A 27,759-nucleotide genomic window follows, 5' to 3' on the forward strand; every position below is an offset into this window, starting at 1 on the left:
GGACCTACCACACTTCCCTGGGGCACTCCAGATGATACCCTCACCTCCGATGAAGATTCACCATCGAGGACAACGTACTGGGTTCTATTACTTAAGAAGTCCTCGATTCGGTTGCGCCACTTGAAGAATTCCTTTGTTGGCGCGACACCTTTTGCCAGAAGAGCTAGGTAGATGTCTTCTGCGAATACATTAAGGAAGTGTGAGATATTGTTAGGTGCTGTCGTATTAGGATTCACAATGTGGCGTAGGAACAAATTCCGTATGTAAGACTGTGACGTATCCACATGACGCTGGACCCTCCTCTTCTATTGTTATTTCGCTAAGCGGACTTGCTGTTTTTTGTCACCAAATATTTTCTTGAGTTTGGTCTGGAATTTGACCCAGTTATCGAGTTTCTCCTCGTCGTTCTCGAACCACTACTCAACTGTGCCGTCCAAGTAAATGTTCACCTTTGCCAAACACATCATGCCATCCCACCTGTCATGTTTTTGCACTCGCTCGCACTCTTGCAGCCATTTCATCGGGTCCTGACCGATGGATACCTGATGTGTAGCTTCCTGGTGTTTTGGAATCCACTGATTTGCTCCTGTCAGGATAGGCGGTGGTTTAGATGTTTCGAATTACCCAGCACCCACCAAACAATGTCACGCTTTTAATCAGTCTCATGTCCAAATTCGAAAGCAGGGGTCGTCAATGAAGTATAGCGTTTAGCACATAATGCACATTTATTACTGGCCCGAGTTTACAGACAGAATAGAATTGCCTACTTGACACAGAGTGCTACTGTCCTCACAAACATCAAGTACTCTAGAATACGCAAACATTAAAACATAAGAAATTCTGAGAACTTTCTAGGGATGATAAATAATAAACATTTGTGAGGGGTCGGGTTTGAACTGGGGACTGACAGTGCGCCAACCAGGAACACCAACCGCTACTCCGTAATACATGTAATGTAGCTCACTCCAGTAGTACTGATAATGTAATGGATATTAGACATTGCATATATAGATATAGTTGGCACTATATATAAAGATTATGAGGCTGCGTGTCGATTCACTGTGATCAGCAGACTTATAAGTATGTGTTGAGGAGTAAAGTTACTATGGTCAGTGTTCCCCGATATGCGCAAAGAAAATGACTATGACCTGTTGTAAGGAAATACGGATTTGATGTGGAAAATTGCGATTTTAACGCATCAATAGCTGTAAGGAGGATGGAAGATTGTACGTGGAAAATTATGTCCAGTGTGATATTCCTGGCTGTGGCCGCCCGTATTTTATCTTGCTAGAAGCTCGCCTTGATGCAGCTTGATACACGTGAGGTAACATATAGTACGAAAGTAGAGTATGGTACTGTATGGATTATTCCCGTGGGAGAGTCAGCCAATTGTACTGAACTTGCTTCTGATTGGTTCTCAGATTGGAGTGTTAGGGACCAAAACGCCTAACTTCTCTTATTAATTATTTATTAATTTTCATTGTATTTAACTCTGTTTTCAGTACGACAATCTCTCATGATTATCGTACGAGCCTACCGTTTTGTTTATTAAATTTCAATAGTTTTGAGAAACATAAGAGTAATGATATTACAACCGAAGTGCTTCGGACACCTTCGGGTCGCTTTGGCGCGCCTGGGAGTCGAAGTACCTCGGCTGCGCTAGTCACTTTGTTTCGGGTGTTCTTCAGAGTCGAATGTGTATCTCTGTTTTGAACGGACATATCGTACTCTATATCGGAAGTTGCCATAAAAGTTACCGTACCGGTACTATTAAGAGAGCTACGTCGAGTGTTGTAGAAGACAGTGTTCAAAAATGGTTCAAGTAGCTCTGAGCACTATGCGACTTAACTTCTGAGGTCATCAGTCACCTAGAACTTAGAACTAATTAAACCTAACTAACCTAAGGACATCACACACATCCATGCCCGAGGCAGGATTCGAACCTGCGACCGTAGCGGTCGCTCAGTTCCAGACTGTAGCGCCTAGAACCCACGGCCACTCCGGCCGGCGAAGACAGTGTAAAAAGTGATATTTTAAAATATAAACAAACAGGATACATTAATGAGAGGTGTCTCCTACTATCATTGTCAGTATTGCAGATCTTGCCCTATGTAGATACAGTGTATCTGGGTAAGTGGCATCACACAAAAAAAGCACGAACGCAGGTTCAAGTTCGAGATGACAGCATAGTAGTCTCCGCCGAAGATGATCCCAGACCGACGGGCTGTCTTCTGCACTGGTGACACAACTTTAGAAGACGACAGGTTGGTGGATAGAACGGTTAGGGACTCTTATTCAATCTCTACAGATCTCTCCAGCTTCCAGATCTGACTTCCAACACGACAACGTATAATTTATACCAGTCATAAGGCCGAAATAGATATTTATAATTCCAGAGGCACTGCCATCAAGAGGGGGTATTTCCGATACTTTGCTCACTGTCGAATGTCATCAGATTGAGGCTGCAATTGACAAAATGTGGCTGGTTTCCTAGGACGATTCTGCCTGGCGAGTGGGGCGCGTGACGGAGGTAGCCTGCGGCCGGAACGATTGACATTTCCGGGTTGCAGCAGGAGTCGTCGTGTTGAGCCGCCCGAACAGGACAGGCTGGGGTACAACATGCAGCTGACCTAACTGTGTCGTCCTTTAGGAGACCGAATAGCGAAATAATACCCAGTACCTCTTGGACAGCCTTCGTGATCGCTTGTGTTTGAATTTTCTTCGTGGAAATTTGAGAAGATTCAATACGAGCGTGTGTGTTGCGCTGAACAATTATTCCCTCCCATGTAAATTGATCGGCTGAGAGATTGTACCGCCATTCTATACATTTTCCGTCTTTTTTGGCTGAGAGAACACCGATTGTGATGTGTGTTGTGTGCATCTAGATGGTGGAAAACAGGTGGAAGAGACGTTTGCTGGTTCTCTAGACCTAAGAAACACCTTAGTTGACTTTGCAAAGTACAAGGATGATTTTGAATCTGTTATATCATTGACATTGGTATTCGTAAAAAATAGGAGTAGAACTACCAGTTTTCTCTATTTCCGAGTTTTCACGTATAAGATCTCAGGCGAGATAAGTTTCTAGTTACTTAGTGATTTGGAGGACGTCCCACATAAAGACCTCGCTAAAGTTTTGGGTTTCTAGAGATATGATTTCCACTCTTTATCTTCGGAACCATACTGTGCAAGTGATAGGTATCATACTACTATGCGGCTGATATCGAGAACTATCGCGTAAATCGTACAATATTCTGGCAAACCTTGTGAAATTATGTATGTTCTTGTAATTCCAGAGTCTGCAGACGACTGTAGAAAACATGGCAGCAAGCAAGAAGGTTGGGGCTGGAAAGAGTAACGCCTTTGTGCCGGGGGAACCAGCCCAGCCTTTGCACACCATTTCAGAGAGTGATCGCTATCCGTGGAGGGCGCTCTGATCGCGCATCAGGCCAGCGTGTGTGGTGGGCAGTTCCCTCGTGACCGCTGGCCTCGGTGGATGACCGACGGACCCCGTGGGAAATATCTAGTGCTGCAACTATATACAGCGCATGTTGTTATGGCATCTGTCTGTCTTCGCGGTATATACAGGGTGGTACATTGATCGTGACCGGACCAAATATCTCACGAAATAAGCGTCAAACGAAAAAACTACAAGGAACGAAACTCGTCTAGCTTGAAGGGGGAAATCAGTTGGCGCTATGATTGACTCGCTAGATGGCGCTGCCATAGTTCAAACGGAAAAGTTAAGCTTTCCCCGACAGTAGCAGAGCAGTGTAATCGAGGAAGTATCTTGGGCGGTTGTTGTTGTTGTTGTTGTGGCCTTCAGTCCTGAGACTGGTTTGATGCAGCTCTCAATGCTACTCTATCCTGTGCAAGCTTCTTCATCTACCAATACGTACTGCAGCCTACATCCTTCCGAATCTGTTTAGTGTATTCATCTCTTGGTCTCCCTCTACGATTTTTACCCTCCACGCTGCCATCCAATACTAAATTGGTGATCCCTTGATGCCTCAGAACATGTCCTACCAACCGATCCCTTCTTCTTGTCAAGTTGTGCCACAAACTCCTCTTCTCCCCAATCCTATTCAATACTTCCTCATTAGTTACGTGATCTACCCATCTAATCTTCAGCATTCTTCTGTAGCACCACATTTCAAAAGCTTCTATTCTCTTCTTGTCTAAACTATTTATCATCCATGTTTCACTTCCATACATGGGTACACTCCATACAAATACTTTGAGAAACGACTTCCTGACACTTAAATCTATCCTCGATGTTAAGAAATTTCCCTTCTTCAAAAATGCTTTTCTTGCCATTGCCAGTCTACATTTTATATCCTCTCTACTTCGACCATCATCAGTTACTTTGCTCCCAAAATAGCAAAACTCCTTTACTACTTTAAGCGTCTCATTTCCTAATCTAATTCCCTCAGCATCGCCCGACTTAATTCGACTGCATTCCATTATCCTCTTTTTGCGTTTGTTGATGTTCATCTTATATCCTCCCTTCAATACACTGTCCATTCCGTTCAACTGCTCTTCAAAATCCTTTGCTGTCTCTGACAGAATTACAATGTCATCGGCGAACCTTAAAGTTTTTATTTATTCTCCATGGATTTTAATACCTACTCCGAATTTTTCTTTTGTTTCCTTTGCTTGCTCAATATACAGATTGAATAGCATCGGGGAGAGGCTACAACCCTGTCTCACTCCCTTCCCAACAACTGCGTCCCTTTTGTGTCCTTCGACTCTTATAACTGCCATCTGGTTTCTGTACAAATTGTAAATAGCCTTTCGCTCCCTGTATTTTACCCCTGCCGCCTACAGAATTTGAAAGAGAGTATTCCAGTTAACATTGTCAAAAGCTTTCTCCAAGTCTACAAATGCTAGAAACGTAGGTTTGCCTTTCCGTAATCTAGCTTCTAAGATAAGTCGTAGGGTCAGTATTGCCTCACGTGTTCCCATATTTTTACGGAATCCAAACTGATCTCCCCAAGGTCGGCTTCTACCAGTTTTTCCATTCGTCTGTACACAATTCGCGTTAGTATTTTGCATCCGTGACTTATTAAACTGATAGTTCGGTAATTTTCACATCTGTCAACGCCTGCTTTCTTTGGGATTGGAATTATTATATTCTTCTTGAAGTCTGAGGGTATTTCGCCTGTTTCATACATTTTGCTCACCAGATGGTAGAGTTTTGTCAGGACTGGCTCTCCCAAGGCTGTCAGTAGTTCTAATGGAATGTTGTCTACTCCCGGAGCCTTTATTCGACTTCGGCCTTTCAGTGCTCTATCAAATTCTTCACGCAGTATCATATTTCCCATTTCATCTTCATCTACATCCTCTTCCATTTCCATAATATTGTCCTCAAGAACATCGCCCTTGTATAGACCCTTTATATACTCCTTCTACCTTTCTGCTTTCGCTTCTTTGCTTAGAACTGGGTTTCCATCTGAGCCCTTGATATTCCTACAAGTGGTTCTCTTTTCTCCAAAGGTCTCTTTAATTTTCCTGTAGGCTGCATCTATCTTACCCCTAGTCAGATAAGCCTCTACATCCTTACATTTGTCCTCTAGCCATGCCTGCTTAGCCATTTTGCACTTCCTGTCGATCTTATTTTTGAGACGTTTATATTCCTTTTTGCCTGCTTCATTTACTGCATTTTTATATTTTCTCCTTTCATCAATTAAATTCAGTATTTCTTCTGTTACCCAAGGATTCCTAGTGGCCCTCGTCTTTTTACCTACTAGATCCTCTGCTGCTTTCACCACTTCATCCCTCAAAGCTATCCATTCTTCTTCTACTGTATTTCTTTCCCTCATTCTTGTCAATTGTTCCTTTATGCTCTTCCTGAAACTCTCTACAACCTCTGGTTCTTTCAATTTATCCAGGTCCCATCTCCTCAAATTCCCACCTTTTTGCAGTTTCTTCAGTTTTAATCTACAGTTCATAACCAATAGATTGTGGGCAGAGTCCACATCTGCCCCTGGAAATGACTTACAGTTTAAAACCTGGTTCCTAAATCTCTGTCTTACCATTATATAATCTAGCTGAAACCTGTTAGTATCTCCAGGCTTCTTCCATGTATACAACCTCCTTTTATGAACCATGTGTTAGCTATGATTAAGTTGTGCTCTGCGCAAAGTTCTACCAGGCGGCTTCCTCTTTCATTTCTTACTCCCAATTCATATTCACCTACTACGTTTCCTTCTCTTCCTTTTCCTACTATTGAATTCCAGTCACCCATGACTATTAAATTTTCATCTCCCTTCACTATCTGAATAATTTCTTTTATCTCATCATACATTTCTTCAATTCCTTCGTCATCTTCAGAGCTAGTTGGCATATAAACTTGTACAACTGTTGTAGGCGTGGGCTTCGTGTTTATCTTGGCCACAATAATGCGTTCACTATGTTGTGTGCAGTAGCTTACCTGAACTCCTATTTTTTTTATTCATTATTAAACCTACTCCTGCATTACCCGTGTTTGATTTTGTATTTATAACCCTGTATTCACCTGACCAAAAGTCTTGTTCCTCCTGCCACCGAACTTCGCTAATTCCCATTATATCTAACTTTAACCTATCCATTTCCCTTTTTAAATTTTCTAACCTACCTGCCTGATTAAGGGATCTGACATTCCACGCTCCGATCCGTAGAACGCCAGTTTCTTTCTCCTGATAACGACGTCCTCTTGAGTAGTCCCCGCCCGGAGATCCGAATGGGGGACTATTTTACCTCCGGAATATTTTACCCAAGAGGACGCCATCATCATTTATCCATACAGTAAAGCGGCATGCCCTCGGGAAAAATTGCGTTGTAGTTTCCCCTTGCTTTGAGCCTTTCGCAGTACCAGCACAGCAAGGCCGTTTTGGTTAGTGTAGAAAGGCCAGATCAGTCAATCATCCAGACTGTTGCCCCTGCAACTTGGGCGGCAGTTTCCGTATTTCATAATCTGTAGACCAATTTTGCAGTGTTTAACTGTCAGTTCAATATGACTACTGAATGTTTTTCGGTCTGTACAAAGTAGTTTACCACTGAAAGTCTCGTAATTTTTCTGTCTGCAGAAAATGGTGGAGAGTGCTATGTGTTTACAGTTACACAGATATTTATTTCAACTTCCAAACATCGTCGTTTTGGCGTGTTAAATCAGATATAGCAGCTGATATCGATTTCGGGATCTATTTCCCACAAAAGCATGTGGAGTGTGTCAGGGATGAAAACTGGGAGCTTTCATAAGTGCACCGCGATCTTTTTAGCCTCTGTGTCCAAATGTGGTGGTATACATCGCAAAACTGAAGCAGACTACTATGCAGCAATCTTTTTGGAAGTGTATTTAGAGTCATATTCAACTAGATTTAATAACTCCTGAGGCAGCTTATGTTCAAAGACAAGGGAAGGATGCGATATTTCCCACAAAAGCGCGCGAAGTGTCTCAGAGATAGTTTCACAGGTATACTGCGATCTTTTTTTGTGATATCTTCAAGACATGTATTTGACAATACTCTACACGTTGCTTAAACGCCAGATTTAATAACTCCTGAAGCAGTTTGTGTTCAACGGCAAGGGGTATCTGTGTGCCACGAAGAAGACCAAGGCATTTCCAGCACGACAAGAAGTGCATAGTGCGTGGCCACTCTGCGGTTGTTGGCGGCCAGTGCTGCGAGCCCAGCACATGGTTACTTCCGACGGACATGCAGACTCTGTGGCAGGGAGCGCGGGAGCCAGAGTGGGTGGACGTCTCGTCTGTTGTGCTTCGGACTTTCATCGAATGATCTGCAGTTACAGCACACGCATTTATCAACATCAGTTGCAAAGTGTAACTTAGCCCCACCCTGCTGCATCTTCATTATTGGATGAGGCCTATTCATCTTCTTCATGCTGTCTCCAAATATCATTGCTTTTTAAGCATTGTGAAGGTGGCTATGGACATAGTCATCAGCTTCGTGGTTGCAGATCATATACCAGTTAAACTCCTCCTTTTCCAGGACAGACATCTCATCCACTAAGCACATAGTACACAGTAAACAATTACATCCATCCTCTTAGGAAGGTCAACACAGTCTGAGCGAATTTCCCACCATTTTTCCCCAGACCGCCATTTGGATTACATCACGGAATGGGAGCGGGAGTGTAGGGTGGAGCGCCGACCGGTGTGGCCGAGCGGTTCTAGGCGCATCAGTCTGGAACCGCGCTACCGCTACGGTCGCAGGTTCGAATCCTGCCTCGGGCATGGATGTGTGTGATGTCCTTAGTTTGGTTTAAGTAGTTCTAGGGGACTGATGACCTCAGATGTTAAGTCCCATAGTGTTCAGAGCCATTTGTAGGGTGGGGGGGAAGGCCAACAGTGCTCTGCTCTCTGGTGGTGGTTTTGTGAACAAGGTCAGTTGGGCTCCAGATTTCAAGGTGAACACACTGGATGGATGGTTCAAATGGCTCTGAGCACTATGGGCTTTAACATCTGAGGTAACCAGTTCCCTAGAACTTAGAACTACCTAAACCTAACTAATCTAAGGACATCACACACATCCATGCCCGAGGCAGGATTCGAACCTGCGACCGTAGCGGTCGTGCAGTTCCAGACTGATACTGGATGGAGCTACAGTCTATGACAACACAAATGGTTTAAATAAACAATATTCCACAATGCATACAAAATAAAGACTTCCAGCAACCCAGCACAGACTGAGTTCTTTTACAATTACCTTCTTTTACAATTACTTGATTGGGGGAGGGAAGGGGGAGGGGAGGAGAGGGAGGTGGTGTTAGGTTAGTGGAAGTAGCCCAACTAACCTATTTTCCCGCGAAAATTTGTACTTACCACCATGATGTCAGTGCAACGTTGTGTCCGCCATCTTGAATAAATTTGGCAACAATACAGAGTGGGGCCACACCCCCTTTGCCCTATTACTCCCTTCTGAATACCCTCGTGTTCCCTTTCCCATTCTCTCCTCCCACCTCTCTGTCCTGTCCGCAGCTCATGGTCTCGCGGTCGTGTTCTCGCTTCCCGAGCACAGGTTCCCCAGTTCGATTCCCAGCGGGGTCAGGGATTCTCACCTGCCTCGAGATGACTGGGTGTTTGTGTTGTCCTCATCATTTCATCATCATTCATGAAAGTGGCGAGATTGGACTGGGTAAAGATTGGGAATTTGTACTGGTACTGATAACTGTGCCGTTGAGTGCCCCACAAACCAGTCATCATCATCATCATCTCTCTGTCCTCCTACTGTGTCCATCTCCTCCTTCCCACATTCTCTCTGTCCTTCTCCTCCAACCCCTTCTCTATCCATGTTATCACCACGATCCCAATAGGAGGCTGATGGTTCTTGCCCCACAATATTTCTTTCCAGATTATAACTACAAGGGACGGTCGAAGTGTTTCCGATCGAATGGCGTACAGTCCAGAATCGGTATGCCAATCACGCCAAATCGTCTTGAGCACTGAGGCAATCATCCCATGAATGCACCGAATTAGAGATACCAAATTCGTAAAACACCACGTCCAGCTGCATGAGGAAGTCCGCAGCTGTCTGCTGCAATCCTTGACCGACAGGAATTGTTGACCCTTCAAGGCATTTTGTTAAGGGACCAAAGCGTGGTAATCGCATGGGGTGAGGTCAGGACTATAAGGCGGGTGTTCAAGTGTCTCCCACTCGAATTGGCGTAATTTCTGCGTTACAACATTTGCACAGTGAAGACATGCGTTGTCCTAAATCGATACGGGACTTGGTGCGCCATTCCACAATGGTGGTTATCGAAAGATGTGTTGCCCCATAATCATTCTCCATTCTGCGATGGTGTCTACCGGTGTTTGCCCTTAGGCTGGAAAGAAAAGAGTAGCAGCACGTTCGTTCCGTCTGGGTTAATCTGCTAATAACGTCGCCACAATTTCACTTTTGTATATTTACTGCATGCACATTGGAAAGACGAGAATGCCACACACATATTTTGCCTGCATGTCAGTGCTTACATACCCACATCAGAAGCAACGCCCTCAAACAGAAACGTTTTGATCACTCCTTATAATATGTCTACCAAATTTGTCTGTAATCGTCCCAGGCGCTTAGGATGAGCTTTTTAAAAGTTGGTTTGCACGCCCACGAACATGTAAAATTTATTTCAGTTATAGATAAAATATTTCATACTTAATTTACACATACTTCATCTGTGTTTCTGGAGAATTTGTCCTGCCGTTTCATTTTCATGCAGCTCAATGTTTATGTTGCTGTATTTCCTAAACTATGAGCTGTACAATGATATAACTTTACAGGTACATCCATTGGTATGTGTGTCTTCCGTCTGAGAAATGTGTCATGAATGCAGTTAGTAGTAAAGAAATAATAAATTAAAACGTCATGCATTATGTTGAAGTTTTTCACGCATCTCACTGCTTACGACGTCACATCTCCTGAACTATGTGTTATACAATGATACGTTTTTGTATGTACGTCCAGTGACATATGTGGGTACTGTCTGCGAAATGTGTTGCGAATAGAGTTAGTAGCAAAGAAGTAACAGGTTTAAACGTCATACATGATGAGGTAGATTTTCACACACCTCATTGTTTATGACGTTATATTTCCTGAACTACTTGTTTTACTGTGAAATAATTTTGCTGGAACATTGAGTGGTACATGTAAACACTGTGTACAAAATGTGTCATGCTTACAATTAGTAGTAAAACAACGTCATACTTCGTGCAAGAGTTTTGTGAACACCGAAAAGTTTGATATTATATGTAAAGTACGTTGCAAGTCACTAAGTACTCTCATTCTCAATTACTGAATGAATGAAGTATGGGTATTGACGTATTGTGGGCTACACATCCTTTTTATCCCCCACCTCACCCATTCGAGAATAATACACAGGGTGATTTTTTTCACTGTGTACAAACTCTGATAAACTCATGTCCAGAAATGCATGGTTTCCATGTAAGAGACCATTTATTCAGCCATACGTTGTTACAGAGACTGCGGCCTAATACGTGCTATACCATGTAGCCACAGTTGCAGTATGTGTTGAAAATGATTTCCATGTGCCTCAACGCAAGCATGTACACGCCATAGCATGTTTTGTCCCACACGTTCACATCGGCCAGGCTGCATCTGAACAGTGTCAAAGGCATCATGAACAAGCTGCTCCAGTATCTCCACATCTGGAATCGGCTCTCCATACACGATACAATATTTTTGAGGTGGCCACATAACCACAAATCGCACGGGTTGAGATCCGATGAGCTAGCAGATCATGCAACTGGACTCCCTCGTCCAATGCATCGACCGGGGCAGACACGATTGAGATCCATCCGGACTTTGACAGCGAAATGGGCTGACGCACCATCATGTAGCAGCCACATAACCCTCCGAATCATGAATAGCACTTCTTCCAGCAGGGGAGGCAAAGTCGCGAGCAAGAAACACCGGTAGTTGTGGGCTGTTAGGTGACCTGGAGGGAAGACTGGTCCCAAGACATAGTCGCCAATTATCCCGGCCCACACATTCCATCTGCACCGATGCTGATGATTTGCTGTCACCATACCATTGGGGTTCTGCATGCTGTCCACAGATGACTGTTATGAAAGTTGAAGATACCACTCTGTGTAAAGGTGGTCTCAACTGTGAATAGGATGGATGGCGCAAATCCTGGAATCATAGTCGCGTGATGAAGAAACCAGTGACAAAATTGCTCCTGATGTAGGAAGTATGTCGGTAGTAAGCCCTGCACACACTGTACGTGATAAGGTTAGTACCAATTGTCGTGGAGAACGTTCCACATGGTCGTCTCGTTTACCCACCACTGACAGTCCAACTGCCTGGTACTGACACGGCGGTCGCCTTCGACAGAGTTAATCACATTTTCCTCCAAGTCTGGAGTCCCAACATTTCGGGTCTGTCCTTCGTGATTTCCTGCTTCCTGAAACGACCCTGTCTCAGACAAACGGCGAAACACTGTTGCAAACATTGAATGCTGTGGTTGTCGTCCGCGGGGATAGGTCTCCTGATACAACCTTGCTGCCCACAGCCCGTTGCCATTTTCCTTTTCGTAAGTAAACGCCACATCGCCAAACTCTCGATTCGAACACGGAACCATTGTGTACAACGCTGTGTCATATTCATTACATGGTGAGCCAGAAAGAGAAGTGAATCGGACACAACATTACCAATTACGAGGGTTGCCCAGAAAGTAATGCACCGCATTTTTTTTCTTCGACAATTCTTTATTGAACATAATGAGAATTACACACCCTATTTTTCCAAGTAATCTCCATCCCGTTCTATGCCTTTCTCTAGCGCAAAACAAGGGCGTGCATGCCCTGTCGGTAGCAATCCTTGTCCTGGTCTCGGAGCCAGTGCTTCACTGTGTGAATCACCTCTTCATCGTCCTCAAAATGTCGTCTACGAATGGCATCCTTTAGTGGCCCAAACAAGTGGAAGTCCGAGGGGGCTAGGTCAGGGCTGTAGGGGTAAGACTGTCCAACCCTGTTTTGCGGTGCGTTCAGCAGTCCTCAGACTTGTGTGGGGCTGAGCGTTATCATGTTGCAGCAAAACATCTCCTGGGTTGCTGTGGCGCTGAAGTCGCCAGAAGCGCGTCTTGAGTCTTTCAGTGTGTTGACATACGCTTCTGACTCAATGGTACCGCCTCTTGGCATCGCATCAATGAGAACCTTACCTGTGGAAGCAGTTGCTTCGAATTTTTTCTTCTGTGGGGAGTAGGAATGGTTTCATTCCATCGAATGTCGTTTTGTTTCGGGCTCAAAATAGTGAACCCAGGTTTCATCACCTGCCACAATCCGGGACCAGAAAGCCTCGCCCCTCAGCTTCAAAACGTTGCAACTAGTCAAGATAAATATTTTTTCTGTGCGATTTGCGATCCGCCGTTAGACACCGCTGGACCCATCTTGCACACACTTTTGAATATGCAAGAGTGCGGATAATTGCGTCCACACTTCATTTGCTGACTGACAGATGCAGCGCCGACTGCCCCGTCGTAATGGATCTGTCCTCGTGAATGACATCAGCTTACTGTAACGTATCAGGTGCGACAGCCGTGGATGGTCTCCGCGACCCCTGCAAATCGTGGAGCTCCGCAGAAACCGCCTTCTGATGACCTTACCCTCCGTGTCTAGCGATTAATTGTACTGTCGACTGCAGGTACTCCATAGACTTTGCACAACCGTTTCTGAATATTCTCGACAGTCTCTCTCTCTGCAGTGAGCAATTCAATGATGACTCGTTGATTGTAATGTGCATCACCTACAGATGCCCTTTTGAAACTGTCCTGTAGCTACTCTATTGTCGGAAGTGACGGAAACTTGGCGCGCCCATTCAGGAGACTTCAAATACTATACACGTAACGTTTCGCATTCGCAGCATTTTTTTTGGCCGAGAAAAAAAATGCGGTGCATTACTTTCTGGGCAACCCTCGTACTATGGCAGGCGGAAACCATGCATACTTTCACTGTGGCTGCATGGTACAGCACGTATTAGACCACAGTCTCCGTAACAAAGTGTAATTGCATAAATGGCCTCTAGCATGGAAACTATGCCTTTCCGGGCACAAGTGTATCAGATCTTTTTTGATCCGTATTCTCTCATCGATTAATCCCTAAGACTCAATGTGTGTGTGTGTGTGTGTGTGTGTGTGTGTGTGTGTGTGTGTGTGTGTGTGTATAGCCTATGTGTTAAGTCAGGTTCGAATCCTGCCTCGGGCATGGATGTGTGTGATGTCCTTAGGTTAGTTGGGTTTAAGTAGTTCTAAGTTCTAGGGGACTGATGACCTCAGATGGTAAGTCCCATAGTGCTCAGAGCCATTTTTGTTAAGTCAGGGTATAGGCTATCTCCATTCCAAATCTCATTCGCATCCGTCCATCCGTTTCGGCGTGAATAAGTAACGAATATACTAACATACACACATGTATTTATAATGTACTGTTGTAGTTTGTTCATTTATTTGGTGATTCTCTTGAATCTATACACTTTAGCACTTACGTAATTACCAAATATGCAGCAACCAGTCGCAAAATCATGTTTTATTTATTCACTTTTGCAAATCGATGTTGGAGGGAGGGAGGATGATATTAGTGTTTAACGTCCCGTCGACAACGAGGTCATTAGAGACGGAGCGCAAGCTCGGGTTAAGGAAGGATGGGGAAGGAAATCGGCCGTGCCCTTTCAAAGGAACCATCCCGGCACTTGCTTGAAGCGATTTAGGGAAATCACGGAAAACCTAAATCAGGATGGCCGGAGACGGGATTTAACCGTCGTCCTCCCGAATGCGAGTGCAAATCGATGTTAACTGATTAACAGCCATCATCGGTACTTTCAACCAATATGTGCCCCGAGTAGTAATACTGTCTTAAGTGAATACATAAAACATGATTCGGCAACTGGTTGGTGCATATTTGGTTATTTTATGGTTTACAATCGCTGCACGACTTGGGAAGCACATGGAGCCCACCATTCATAGCTTACGTAGTTGGTGCAAGACTTAACTTTGAGCAGTTGATGTAGCTTATATCACCTACTGACAATGCTACTGATGGACAGGAGAGGAAATAAGTATACATAACGTTTTTTTAACTATGTTGTTGTTGTTGTGGCCTTCAGTCCTGAGACTTGTTTGATGCAGCTCCCCATGCTACTCTATCCTGTGCAAGCTTCTTCATCTCCCTGTACCTACTGCAGCGTACATCCTTCTGAATCTGCTTAGTGTATTCATCTCTTGGTCTCCCTCTACGATTTTACCCTCCACGCTGCCCTACAATACTAAATTGGTGATCCGTCGATGTCTCAGAACATGTCCTACCAACCGATCCCTACTTCTAGTCAAGTTGTGCCACAAGCTCCCCTTCTCCCCAATTCTATTCAACACCTCCTCATTATTGATTGGGGACTCCATAGTGTACTGAGCACTACGACCAGATAATGGGTATACTTGAAAGGAGAGACAGCATTGGTCGTATATTTTTGTTTATTATCGCAAAATCGATTTTCGGTCACTTAGTGGCCATCTTCAGTGCTAGAAGTTAAAAATTTTTTCACATTACGATCAGAGAGTATAAAACAGAAAATCACAATTACATCTGCACATGAACATAACACTTGTTACGAACATACCTGTAATATATAACTTAAATTAGTAAGCACTGGTGTCAATAAGCTTACGGCGATCACATAGACTGAGGTCGCTGTTTACATGCACTTGTTCAGCAGACCTCAGTGTGACGGGGCTTGACACGCCCTCTATGTGACATGTGTCACGTGAAGACATAGTATTACTGGTTTTGCGAGATATTAACACTAAATAACTCTTGTGCATTTGTGAATCGTGCAGTAATTCAAATTTAAAATGTACTTACAATACATAGCAGACGAAGGGGGAAGGAAATATCTAAAATACATTGGCGTTCTGTTTTTTACAAACTTATAAAACATAAAACAGATCGATGATAAGTTGTCAGAGTGCAGGACATGTAAAAGAGCAAAAGATAACGAAAAAGAATAATAAATGAATAACATGAAATGAGGTGTAACACAGGTTTTTAAAAAACATAATACCCACCATCTGGCGTGGGAAGTTAGAAGTACAACGTTCGTGATTTACGTAAAATGTGACGTTAAGACTAAGGAGTCAAATATATAAAAAATATAATAACAGTACGAAACTGCCATTACTTAATAATTAAAAATCCATGAAACAAAATGTTCATTACAAAAATGTTTGTAGGTGTGGATAAACAATTTTGTTATCATATTTAACGGCGTGATAATGTACATATCATTCGTCCCATGACTGGTTGTACGCTTCCGCATAAGCACTGGGTATCATTCGTCCCATCACTGGTTGTACGCTTTCGCATAAGCACTGGGTCAGAACCCATATGTACATTCACAGGTTGTAAAACAGTAATGAAGTTGGCAAGCAACCGGTTTTGAATATTAATAAACTTATTTGATTTTACATAACTTATAGTAGTAGTGGGACCCATATGAAATACAAGCAGACTTAAGAAGTACCTATAATTCTAATTGTGTATTTGAAATAAATTTGAAAATATAAGGTGCGAACAGGTAGTATACATCAAACAACGAGAAACCATCATGAGGAAGGACAGGTAATAGTGCCACTTATACCAAAAATATACATCGTACTTTAGAGAAATTAAACATAGGCTATGCACTTATTCAAACAGCAAAGGAATTGTTAACATACATTAAAAATAATTACGTGAAGTGATAACCGGTTCGTATTACTTTGTGTCAACGCCTACGAGATGTCGACTGTAGTAAAATTATGTTCAGTAGGCGTCCATGAGTTCTGCAAATTACGGAACAAAAAAGGAGCATCTTTTTCAAAAAAACCGAAATTAGTAATGTTATTAAAACAAACCGAAACATGTGTGTCTATGTGTTGAGATAGTTGGAATAGCGGCCATTGTAAGTGTTCTCGTAGCAACTATGACTGAGGCGTTGTATATAAGGGATAACAAGCAACTGACTACGAATTGCTAATTGTGATAATTGGCCACAAGCTGACTTTTTTCATTGGAAATCGGAGAAGCATTCCCAAAACTGTGTGCTTCTCGATATCGTTTGCTCGTTAAGTAGAGCGATATCTGGAGCTTTATTATGACAAAAGATCTCCATCTCTTCCATAAGGTCCAGGAAGCGACCTTTTTTTACCCTTGTGCAACAACATCAATTGCGATGTCAAATCTGGAGTTGTATGACCAGTTGCTACCAGATGGGCTGCGAAATTCGATTTTTCGGCAATATCTTTCCTCTCAAGTGCAACGTGCTCACGGAACCTTGTTTCTAATTTTCGTCCGGTTTGCCCTATGTAACCTGCCTTACACGCGGCACACGTAAGTTTGTAAACACCTGATTCATGTAAGACGTTGCGTTCATGAATGTTATTCCTTAAAAGCACGCCTAATCCGTTCGTCGTCGAGAAACCTACATTAATATTCCTCTTCTTGAATACTCTGGCAATTTTACTGCTAATGGGACCATAGAAAGGCAAAGTGATAAATTTTTGATTTTTAGTTTCGCTTGTCTCATAAATGTTCATGACGTATTTCAACGGGTAATTATTATTTCTTGCAATTTGTTTAACTATGTTTAACTCTTTCTCATGGTTTTCATTAGATAATGGTAATCGGAACATACGATGAAATGCAAAGTGGAAAAACGCTTTTTTGTGTTGGTCAGGGTGTTGTGAACCATAATCTAAGATGATATCTGTGAATGTTGATTTTCTGTAAATGTCAAATGTATGTTTTCCATTTTCCCTTCTAATGGTTAGGTCTAAAAAATTAATAACTCCATTCTGTTCTTTTTCAACTGTGAAAGCAATTTTGTTGTGTAAACCATTAAATGTACTGACGACTTCGTCAATATCAGATTGACTGCCATTAATAAGCAATAGCGTGTCGTCTACATATCTATAGTAGTATACGATCTTTTTAGCTATTGTTGGAAAACCTTTTAGTAATTTCAGTTCAAGATAGTTAATAAATATGTCTGCCATAATCCCTGACAGAGAGTTTCCCATGCTGAGTCCGTCCATTTGGACATAAATTTTGTCGTTAAATGTGAAGTAGTTATACTTTAAGCAGAATGATAATAGTTCTATGACCTCATTTATTTCCACGCTGGACATATTACTGTGGTTTCTGAGATTAGCGTCAATAATTTGTATTGTTTCCTCAATCGGGATATTCGTATATAAATTGACAATGTCCAGCGAAAGAAACGTCATAGTGTCTGTATCTTTTATTTTCTCTACTGATTGGGTACTATTTTTAATCGAGAACTGTAGCACAAATTTATAATGCATATTCAAAATAGTTAGGCATTTTTTCGCAATATTCACCAAAGGGCCCCCTCTCCCATCAACTACCGGCCTAATGGGATTAGATTGCTTATGAACCTTGAATTGTGATCGTAGCTTAGGAATTTTTGGATTCATTACCTTGAGATACTGTATCTCACGAGGGGCTATTACATTTGAAAGTGATTTAAGTTTCTCATTTAAATTTCTTTGAATCTCATTCGTTGGGTCTCTCGCAATTGATGTAATACCGTTTTCTTGAAAAAATTGTAAAGTTTTTTTTATACATACATTTCTTTTGTAACAATAATAACAGAATTCCCTTTGTCTGCCTTTGTGACAATTGCATTACTTTCTTGTAATTTATTATTCAAGCTTTTTACTGTCAAATGATCCCTCCTGTTTTGGTTATTTGCTTTTTCTACCTTGTTCTTTAATAGCTTTTCTACCGCTACAGCCATTTTATTCTGTTCTACCTTATTTATTTTACAACTATCCATCGCGAATTTTACCTGCACTAGTGTATTCTTAATTGCCCTACTATCCAATTGTTTATGTACGTTGTACTTTAAACCCTTACTCAAAAGTTCATTTTCTTCCTGATTAAATACTATATCTGTTAAAGTTTTAACTCTAGGATAGAAGTTATATTTATGTTCGCCATTTAATATTTGTCTTTTCCCATGTCCCATTAGCTTAGCTATTTTTTTGACATGTTTAGCTCTTACTTTGCTAACTGCATTATACACAATCTCATTCACTCTTGAGAGTAGCAAATCTAAGGTTAAAGGAGAGACAAGTTCACCCAAATTGGCGTCTGCTTCGAACAGCTGAGAATTAATAACACTTTTTTTTAAAAAACAGTTTCCTAATTTCACTTCTCATCAAAACCAGTTCGCATTTTTTCATTGTCACTGCGCACATTTGCCTTCGTCTATTAAAATAACTCTGTACATACCGTGGGGTAACATTTTTCTTAATACACTCTTTGTTGAACTGGATATGTTGACTTGTGATCGCCAGCTTGATTTTTAACTTCTTGTATTTAAAATACGCTGCACAAGCCCAGCTAGGCAAAATTTTATTGATTGGCGACTCCATAGTGTCCTGTGCACTACGACCAGATAATGGGTATACTTGAAAGTATATGTTATTCATTTATTATTCTTTTTCATTATCTTTTGCTCTTTTACATGTCCTGCACTCTGACAACTTATCATCGATCTGTTTTATGTTTCGTAAGTTTGTAAAAAACAATATGCCAATGTATTTTAGATATTTCCTTCCCCCTTCGTCTGCTATGTGTTGTACGTACATTTTAAATTTGAATTACTGCACGATTCACAAATGCACAAGAGTTATTTAGTGTTAATATCTCGCAAAACCAGTAATACTATGTCTTCACGTGACACATGTCACATAGAGGGCGTGTCAAGCCCCGTCACACCGAGGTCTGCTGAACAAGTGCATGTAAACAGCGACCTCAGTCTATGTGATCGCCGTAAGCTTATTGACACCAGTGCTTACTAATTTAAGTTATATATTACAGGTATGTTCCTAACATGTGTTATGTTCATATGCAGATGTAATTGTGATTTTCTGTTTTATACACTCTGATCGCAATGTGAAAAAATTTTTGACTTCTAGCACTGAAGATGGTCACTAAGTGACCGACAATCGATTTTGCGATAATAAACAAAAATATACGACCAATGCTGTCTCTCCTTTCAAGTATACCCATTATCTGGTCGTAGTGACAGGACACTGTGGTGTCGCCAATCAATAAAATTTTGCCTAGCTGGACTTGTGCAGCGTATTTTAAATACAAGAAGTTAAAAATCAAGCTGGCGATCACAAGTCAACATATCCAGTTCAACAAAGAGTGTATTAAGAAAAATGTTACCCCACGGTATGTACAGAGTTATTTTAATAGACGAAGGCAAATGTGCGCAGTGACAATGAAAAAATGCGAACTGGTTTTGATGAGAAGTGAAATTAGGAAACTGTTTTTTAAAAAAAAGTGTTATTAATTGTCAGCTGTTCGAGGCAGACGCCAATTTGGGTGAACTTGTCTCTCCTTTAACCTTAGATTTGCTACTCTCAAGAGTGAATGAGATTGTGTATAATGCAGTTAGCAAAGTAAGAGCTAAACATGTCAAAAAAATAGCTAAGCTAATGGGACATGGGAAAAGACAAATATTAAATGGCGAACATAAATATAACTTCTATCCTAGAGTTAAAACTTTAACAGATATAGTATTTAATCAGGAAGAAAATGAACTTTTGAGTAAGGGTTTAAAGTACAACGTACATAAACAATTGGATAGTAGGGCAATTAAGAATACACTAGTGCAGGTAAAATTCGCGATGGATAGTTGTAAAATAAATAAGGTAGAACAGAATAAAATGGCTGTAGCGGTAGAAAAGCTATTAAAGAACAAGGTAGAAAAAGCAAATAACCAAAACAGGAGGGATCATTTGACAGTAAAAAGCTTGAATAATAAATTACAAGAAAGTAATGCAATTGTCACAAAGGCAGACAAAGGGAATTCTGTTATTATTGTTACAAAAGAAATGTATGTATAAAAAAAACTTTACAATTTTTTCAAGAAAACGGTATTACATCAATTGCGAGAGACCCAACGAATGAGATTCAAAGAAATTTAAATGAGAAACTTAAATCGCTTTCAAATGTAATAGCCCCTCGTGAGATACAGTATCTCAAGGTAATGAATCCAAAAATTCCTAAGCTACGATCACAATTCAAGGTTCATAAGCAATCTAATCCCATTAGGCCGGTAGTTGATGGGAGAGGGGGCCCTTTGGTGAATATTGCGAAAAAATGCCTAACTATTTTGAATATGCATTATAAATTTGTGCTACAGTTCTCGATTAAAAATAGTACCCAATCAGTAGAGAAAATAAAAGATACAGACACTATGACGTTTCTTTCGCTGGACATTGTCAATTTATATACGAATATCCCGATTGAGGAAACAATACAAATTATTGACGCTAATCTCAGAAACCACAGTAATATGTCCAGCGTGGAAATAAATGAGGTCATAGAACTATTATCATTCTGCTTAAAGTATAACTACTTCACATTTAACGACAAAATTTATGTCCAAAAGGACGGACTCAGCATGGGAAACTCTCTGTCAGGGATTATGGCAGACATATTTATTAACTATCTTGAACTGAAATTACTAAAAGGTTTTCCAACAATAGCTAAAAAGATCGTATACTACTATAGATATGTAGACGACACGCTATTGCTTATTAATGGCAGTCAATCTGATATTGACGAAGTCGTCAGTACATTTAATGGTTTACACAACAAAATTGCTTTCACAGTTGAAAAAGAACAGAATGGAGTCATTAATTTTTTAGACCTAACCATTAGAAGGGAAAATGGAAAACATACATTTGACATTTACAGAAAATCAACATTCACAGATATCATCTTAGATTATGGTTCACAACACCCTGACCAACACAAAAAAGCGTTTTTCCACTTTGCATTTCATCGTATGTTCCGATTACCATTATCTAATGAAAACCATGAGAAAGAGTTAAACATAGTTAAACAAATTGCAAGAAATAATAATTACCCGTTGAAATACGTCATGAACATTTATGAGACAAGCGAAACTAAAAATCAAAAATTTATCACTTTGCCTTTCTATGGTCCCATTAGCAGTAAAATTGCCAGAGTATTCAAGAAGAGGAATATTAATGTAGGTTTCTCGACGACGAACGGATTAGGCGTGCTTTTAAGGAATAACATTCATGAACGCAACGTCTTACATGAATCAGGTGTTTACAAACTTACGTGTGCCGCGTGTAAGGCAGGTTACATAGGGCAAACCGGACGAAAATTAGAAACAAGGTTCCGTGAGCACGTTGCACTTGAGAGGAAAGATATTGCCGAAAAATCGAATTTCGCAGCCCATCTGGTAGCAACTGGTCATACAACTCCAGATTTGACATCGCAATTGATGTTGTTGCACAAGGGTAAAAAAAGGTCGCTTCCTGGACCTTATGGAAGAGATGGAGATCTTTTGTCATAATAAAGCTCCAGATATCGCTCTACTTAACGAGCAAACGATATCGAGAAGCACACAGTTTTGGGAATGCTTCTCCGATTTCCAATGAAAAAAGTCAGCTTGTGGCCAATTATCACAATTAGCAATTCGTAGTCAGTTGCTTGTTATCCCTTATATACAACGCCTCAGTCATAGTTGCTACGAGAACACTTACAATGGCCGCTATTCCAACTATCTCAACACATAGACACACATGTTTCGGTTTGTTTTAATAACATTACTAATTTCGGTTTTTTTGAAAAAGATGCTCCTTTTTTGTTCTGTAATTTGCAGAACTCATGGACGCCTACTGAACATAATTTTACTACAGTCGACATCTCGTAGGCGTTGACACAAAGTAATACGAACCGGTTATCACTTCACGTAATTATTTTTAATGTATGTTAACAATTCCTTTGCTGTTTGAATAAGTGCATAGCCTATGTTTAATTTCTCTAAAGTACGATGTATATTTTTGGTATAAGTGGCACTATTACCTGTCCTTCCTCATGATGGTTTCTCGTTGTTTGATGTATACTACCTGTTCGCACCTTATATTTTCAAATTTATTTCAAATACACAATTAGAATTATAGGTACTTCTTAAGTCTGCTTGTATTTCATATGGGTCCCACTACTACTATAAGTTATGTAAAATCAAATAAGTTTATTAATATTCAAAACCGGTTGCTTGCCAACTTCATTACTGTTTTACAACCTGTGAATGTACATATGGGTTCTGACCCAGTGCTTATGCGAAAGCGTACAACCAGTGATGGGACGAATGATACCCAGTGCTTATGCGGAAGCGTACAACCAGTCATGGGACGAATGATATGTACATTATCACGCCGTTAAATATGATAACAAAATTGTTTATCCACACCTACAAACATTTTTGTAATGAACATTTTGTTTCATGGATTTTTAATTATTAAGTAATGGCAGTTTCGTACTGTTATTATATTTTTTATATATTTGACTCCTTAGTCTTAACGTCACATTTTACGTAAATCACGAACGTTGTACTTCTAACTTCCCACGCCAGATGGTGGGTATTATGTTTTTTAAAAACCTGTGTTACACCTCATTTCATGTGTTATTCATTTATTATTCTTTTTCATTATCTTTTGCTCTTTTACATGTCCTGCACTCTGACAACTTATCATCGATCTGTTTTATGTTTTATAAGTTTGTAAAAAACAGAACGCCAATGTATTTTAGATATTTCCTTCCCCCTTCGTCTGCTATGTATTGTAAGTACATTTTAAATTTGAATTACTGCACGATTCACAAATGCACAAGAGTTATTTAGTGTTAATATCTCGCAAACCCAGTAATACTGCGTCTTCACGTGACACATGTCACATAGAGGGCGTGTCAAGCCCGTCACACCGAGGTCTGCTGAACAAGTGCATGTAAACAGCGACCTCAGTCTATGTGATCGCCGTAAGCTTATTGACACCAGTGCTTACTAATTTAAGTTATATATTACAGGTATGTTCCTAACATGTGTTATGTTCATATGCAGATGTAATTGTGATTTTCTGTTTTATACTCTCTGATCGTAAGTGAAAAAATTTTTAACTTCTAGCACTGAAGATGGTCACTAGGTGACCGAAAATCGATTTTGCGATAATAAACAAAAATATACGACCAATGCTGTCTCTCCTTTCAAGTATACCTCCTCATTAGTTATGTGATCTACCCATCTAATCTTCAGCATTCTTCTGTAGCACCACATTTCGAAAGCTTCTATTCTATTTTTGTCTAAACTATTTATCGTCCACGTTTCACTTCCATACATGGCTGAACTCCATACAAATACTTTGAGAAACGACTTCCTGACATTTAAATATATAATCGATGTTAACCAATTTCTCTTCTTCAGAAACGCTTTTCTTGCCATTGCCAGTCTACATTTTATATCCTCTCTACTTCGACCATCATCAGTTATTTTGCTCCCCAAATAGCAAAACTCCTTTACTACTTTAAGTGTCTCATTTCCTAATCTAATTCTCTCAGCATCACCCGACTTAATTCGACTACATTGCATTATCCTCGTTTTGCTTTTGTTGGTGTTCATCTTATACGCTCCTTTCAAGACACTGTCCATTCCGTTTAACTGCTCTTCCAAGCCCCTTGCTGTCTCTGACAGAATTACGTCATCAGCGAACCTTAAAGTTTTTATTACTTCTCCATGGATTTAATACCTACTCCGAACTTTTCTTCTGTTTCCTTTATTGCTTGCTCAATATACAGTATATATAAATGCAGAAACACTGTAGTTACATTCATCGACTTCAGGAAAGCATATGTTTCTGTGGACCGTGGAACCCTGTTTAAAATCATGGAAGAATTTGGGATCGACCGAAAGACACGAAAAATCACAGAACAGACACTTACAGGAACAACGGCCAAAGTAAAATTCATGGGCGAAGTATCAGAACCCTTCGAAATCAAATCTGGAGTCCGACAGGGGGACGGACTATCCCCAATCCTTTTCAATATTGTTCTAGAAAAGATAATCAGGGAATAGGAACCTCACGTAAAGGGTATCCGAATTTGTATCAAGAAAGAGAACCGAATTAAAGTCAAGTGCCTTGCTTTCGCTGACGATATTGCAATTATCACCAATAACAGAACAGAAGCGATTCGCGCAGTGGAAAAACTACATGAAATTTCACAAAAAACCGGACTACAGATATCTTATGAAAAAACCCAACATATGGAAAGGCAGCCAGAAAATAAATCCCCTTTAATAACAAAATACGGTAAAATTGCAGAAGTCTGCCATTTGAAACTATGCAGTCCTCAGGATTAAACCGAATTGCCAATGAACAAAGAATCACCAAGCTCCAGAAGGCCTACAAGCTAACATGGACGCATTACAACAAGAAGTGCATTTCGACAGACGCAAAATTAAGGCACTGTACAACAGTGATTCTTCCAGAAGCAATCTATGCAGCTGAAACAATGGTGATTGATGGTCATTCAAAAATTAAGGAAATAGAAAAGCAAGAAAGAAAAATTCTCAGGAAGATTTACGGTCCAATCAACAAAAATGGCATTTGGATGAAGAGACCACAAAACGAACTCTATAGAAAGATCAACATAGCAACAGATGAAATCGGAAAGCGCCGAGCCAAATTTTATACACACATCTACAGGATGAAGACTCCAGAACAGCAAAGAAATTATTCAATATTATAAGAAGGAGTAAATGTGACACAGAATGGTTGAAAGAAGTCCAGAGGGATCTACAGCAGATCAACATAAAAAATCTCGAAGGTCGCACCGAGTGCCGGCATAAAATCACAAGTGTGAAGTTTGGGGAAAGAACATCGCGTCAGCCTGGTAAAAAATGGACAGAGGAACGGAAGAAGGAGCATTCTGAGAGGATGAGGAGGTTTTGGGAAGCAAAGAAGAAAAACATCCGAAGATGAAATTATGAATTCAAGTTCAATCGCTCTCCTAAAGGGGAACAATCGTTATATATATATATATATATATATATATATATATATATATATAATACTATAGTGAGCACATTTTCCTACTCGTCTGGCTGACAGTGTAGCAGCTCTACATCGACCACAGCACTTGCTTGCGCTCTGTGTTTGCCCACAGGCCCCGAGGTGTGTCTGCAGCTTCGGCAGCTGTCCCGGCAGGCGCGCCACTGTCCCGTCTCCTTCAGCGCCTGCCGCCTGTTCACCGTGGACGCCCACCTGCTGACCGCCATGGCCGCCACCATTGCCAGCTACACCATCATCCTGCTGCAGTTCGTCTCCTAGGTGGCGCTCGGCTACAACAGTTCGCGGAAACAGCGCCTGTTTGTAATAACCTCTCTGCAGAGCAAACAACTTTTACTTCGGGATCAACACTATTTCCTCATGCAACAGTCATGTGAAATTCAGCATGATCTTTTGGCTCAAGAGATCGAGAAGGCACTTCATTGCGGACCTCAGGTTGATGCTGTTTTTCTCGAGTTCCATACGACAGTCTCAAGTTACTAAGAAATATTCATTTCCTGACCTTGACTTAATCTGAACCATTACTGTCAATGGCATAGAAAATGAGTCAATGGTCATATCACTGCCTATTGCAGATGTATACGGTGTGTTCTATCAGAGTACCTTTAGATGCTCATGTAATCTGACTGAAAACCAAATTACTTCTAACCAAAACATCCTACTTTTCAAATTAAATCTTGTAAATACGACGATCGAAAATTTATCACTTCTTGTTTTCATGTTGCATACCAGTATTTTGGAAAGCTTATTATTGGTGTAGAATGTATGGAGTAGTCAGTGGTACATCAATACTTTGTTTACTGTATTTTTAATATCTGATAATCTATAGCTTATTTTCTCACAGACCCAAACTATTCGTTTAGTATTTACACTCATGCTCATAAATTAAAGATAATGCTGATACTTTGTGAAACAACGCTCTCGTGGGCGATTTGAGGGTTTAAATGATCTCGGGGTGTGACCATGCGGTGCATCTGACCTGCGGTCGTCGCACGGTGGCGCTGGCAGCAGTCCACATACGCGGAAGTGTGTTGGTGCATGTCAGAGTACAGTGCAGCGAGTAAGTGTGTAGACATTTTCAGACGTGCTAATGGTGACTGTGTGTTGAAAATGGCTCAAAGAACACATATTGATGACGTTATGAGGGGTAGAATTCTAGGGAGACTGGAGGCTGGTCAAACACAGCAGGTCATAGCACGGGCCCTTCGTGTGCCACAAAGTGTGATCTCAAGATTATGGCAACGATTCCAGCAGACAGGAAACATATCCAGGCGCTACAGTACGGGACGTCTACAGTGTAAAACACTAAAGGGAAACCGATATCTCACTATCAGTGCCCGCAGAGGGCCACGGAGTACCGCAGGTAGCCTTGCTCGGGACCTTACTGCAGCCACTGGAACAGCTGTCTCCAGACACACAGTCTACATACGACTGAACAGACATGGTTTATTCGCCTGGAGACCTGCAAGGTGCATTCCACTGACGCCTGGTCACAGGAGAGCCCGTAAAGCCTGGTGTCAAGAACACAGTACATGGTCATTGGAACAGTGGTCCCAGGTTATGTTCACAGACGAGTCCAGGTATAGTGTGAACAGTGATTGTCGCCGGGTTTTCATCTGACTTGTATCAGGAACCAGATACTAACCCCTTAATGTCCTTGAAAGGGACCTGTATGGAGGTCGTGGTTTGATGGTGTGGGGTGGGATTACTATTGATGCACATACTGAAACGTCCCCTTTGAACAATTGTACATGACTGTGTTTAAACTGACACACAATATTTTCAGCGCAACGCAATCTGACTTTCAAAAATCCCTACAAAAGAATGGCCCTGACTTACATTAACCTATACCTTTCACAAATCACTTACCTCACCAAAAATCTTCGTTATTCGAACTACTGCAATACAGCAAGCGCCACTACTGCCAGCTAAATAAAAGATTCAAACTACTGAAGGCACTAACTACTAATAGGCATAGTTAGCAAATGAAAGATTTTGATAGAGAACAAACAATGTATTTACCTCAATAGTGTTCAAAAGTCATAATGTATATAGCAGTTCATGACATCCAGTCTTACAAATTTCGAAACTCCGCCATCTCTCTCCCCACATCCACCACTGCTGGCGGCTCACCTCCTACTGCGCAACGCTACGCGCTGTTAACAGCCAACTGCCCAACACTACAATGGCGGACAACAATGCAAACTAGCCACAGACTGCACACAGCGCAGCCAGTGATTTTCATACAGATCGCTACGTGGCGTTACCAATATAATAATCTAAACAGCCTACTTACATAGCCCCCATGCT

The 27,759-nt window shown here is 41.1% G+C and overlaps 1 protein-coding gene across 1 annotated transcript in view; it reads left to right on the top strand.

Moving 5' to 3' along the window:
- The window catches only part of LOC124616293, a 37,137-nt gene extending 11,427 nt beyond the window's left edge, over positions 1–25,710 (top strand). Inside the window, exon 3 of the mRNA XM_047144596.1 lies at positions 25,547–25,710. Within this exon, the coding sequence (XP_047000552.1) occupies positions 25,547–25,710 (164 nt within the window). The remainder of the gene's footprint in view (positions 1–25,546) is intronic.
- Positions 25,711–27,759: the final 2,049 nt, after the last annotated feature.

Source organism: Schistocerca americana, chromosome 5 (genome assembly GCF_021461395.2).
Source record: "Schistocerca americana isolate TAMUIC-IGC-003095 chromosome 5, iqSchAmer2.1, whole genome shotgun sequence".
Classification (NCBI taxonomy): domain Eukaryota; kingdom Metazoa; phylum Arthropoda; class Insecta; order Orthoptera; family Acrididae; genus Schistocerca; species Schistocerca americana.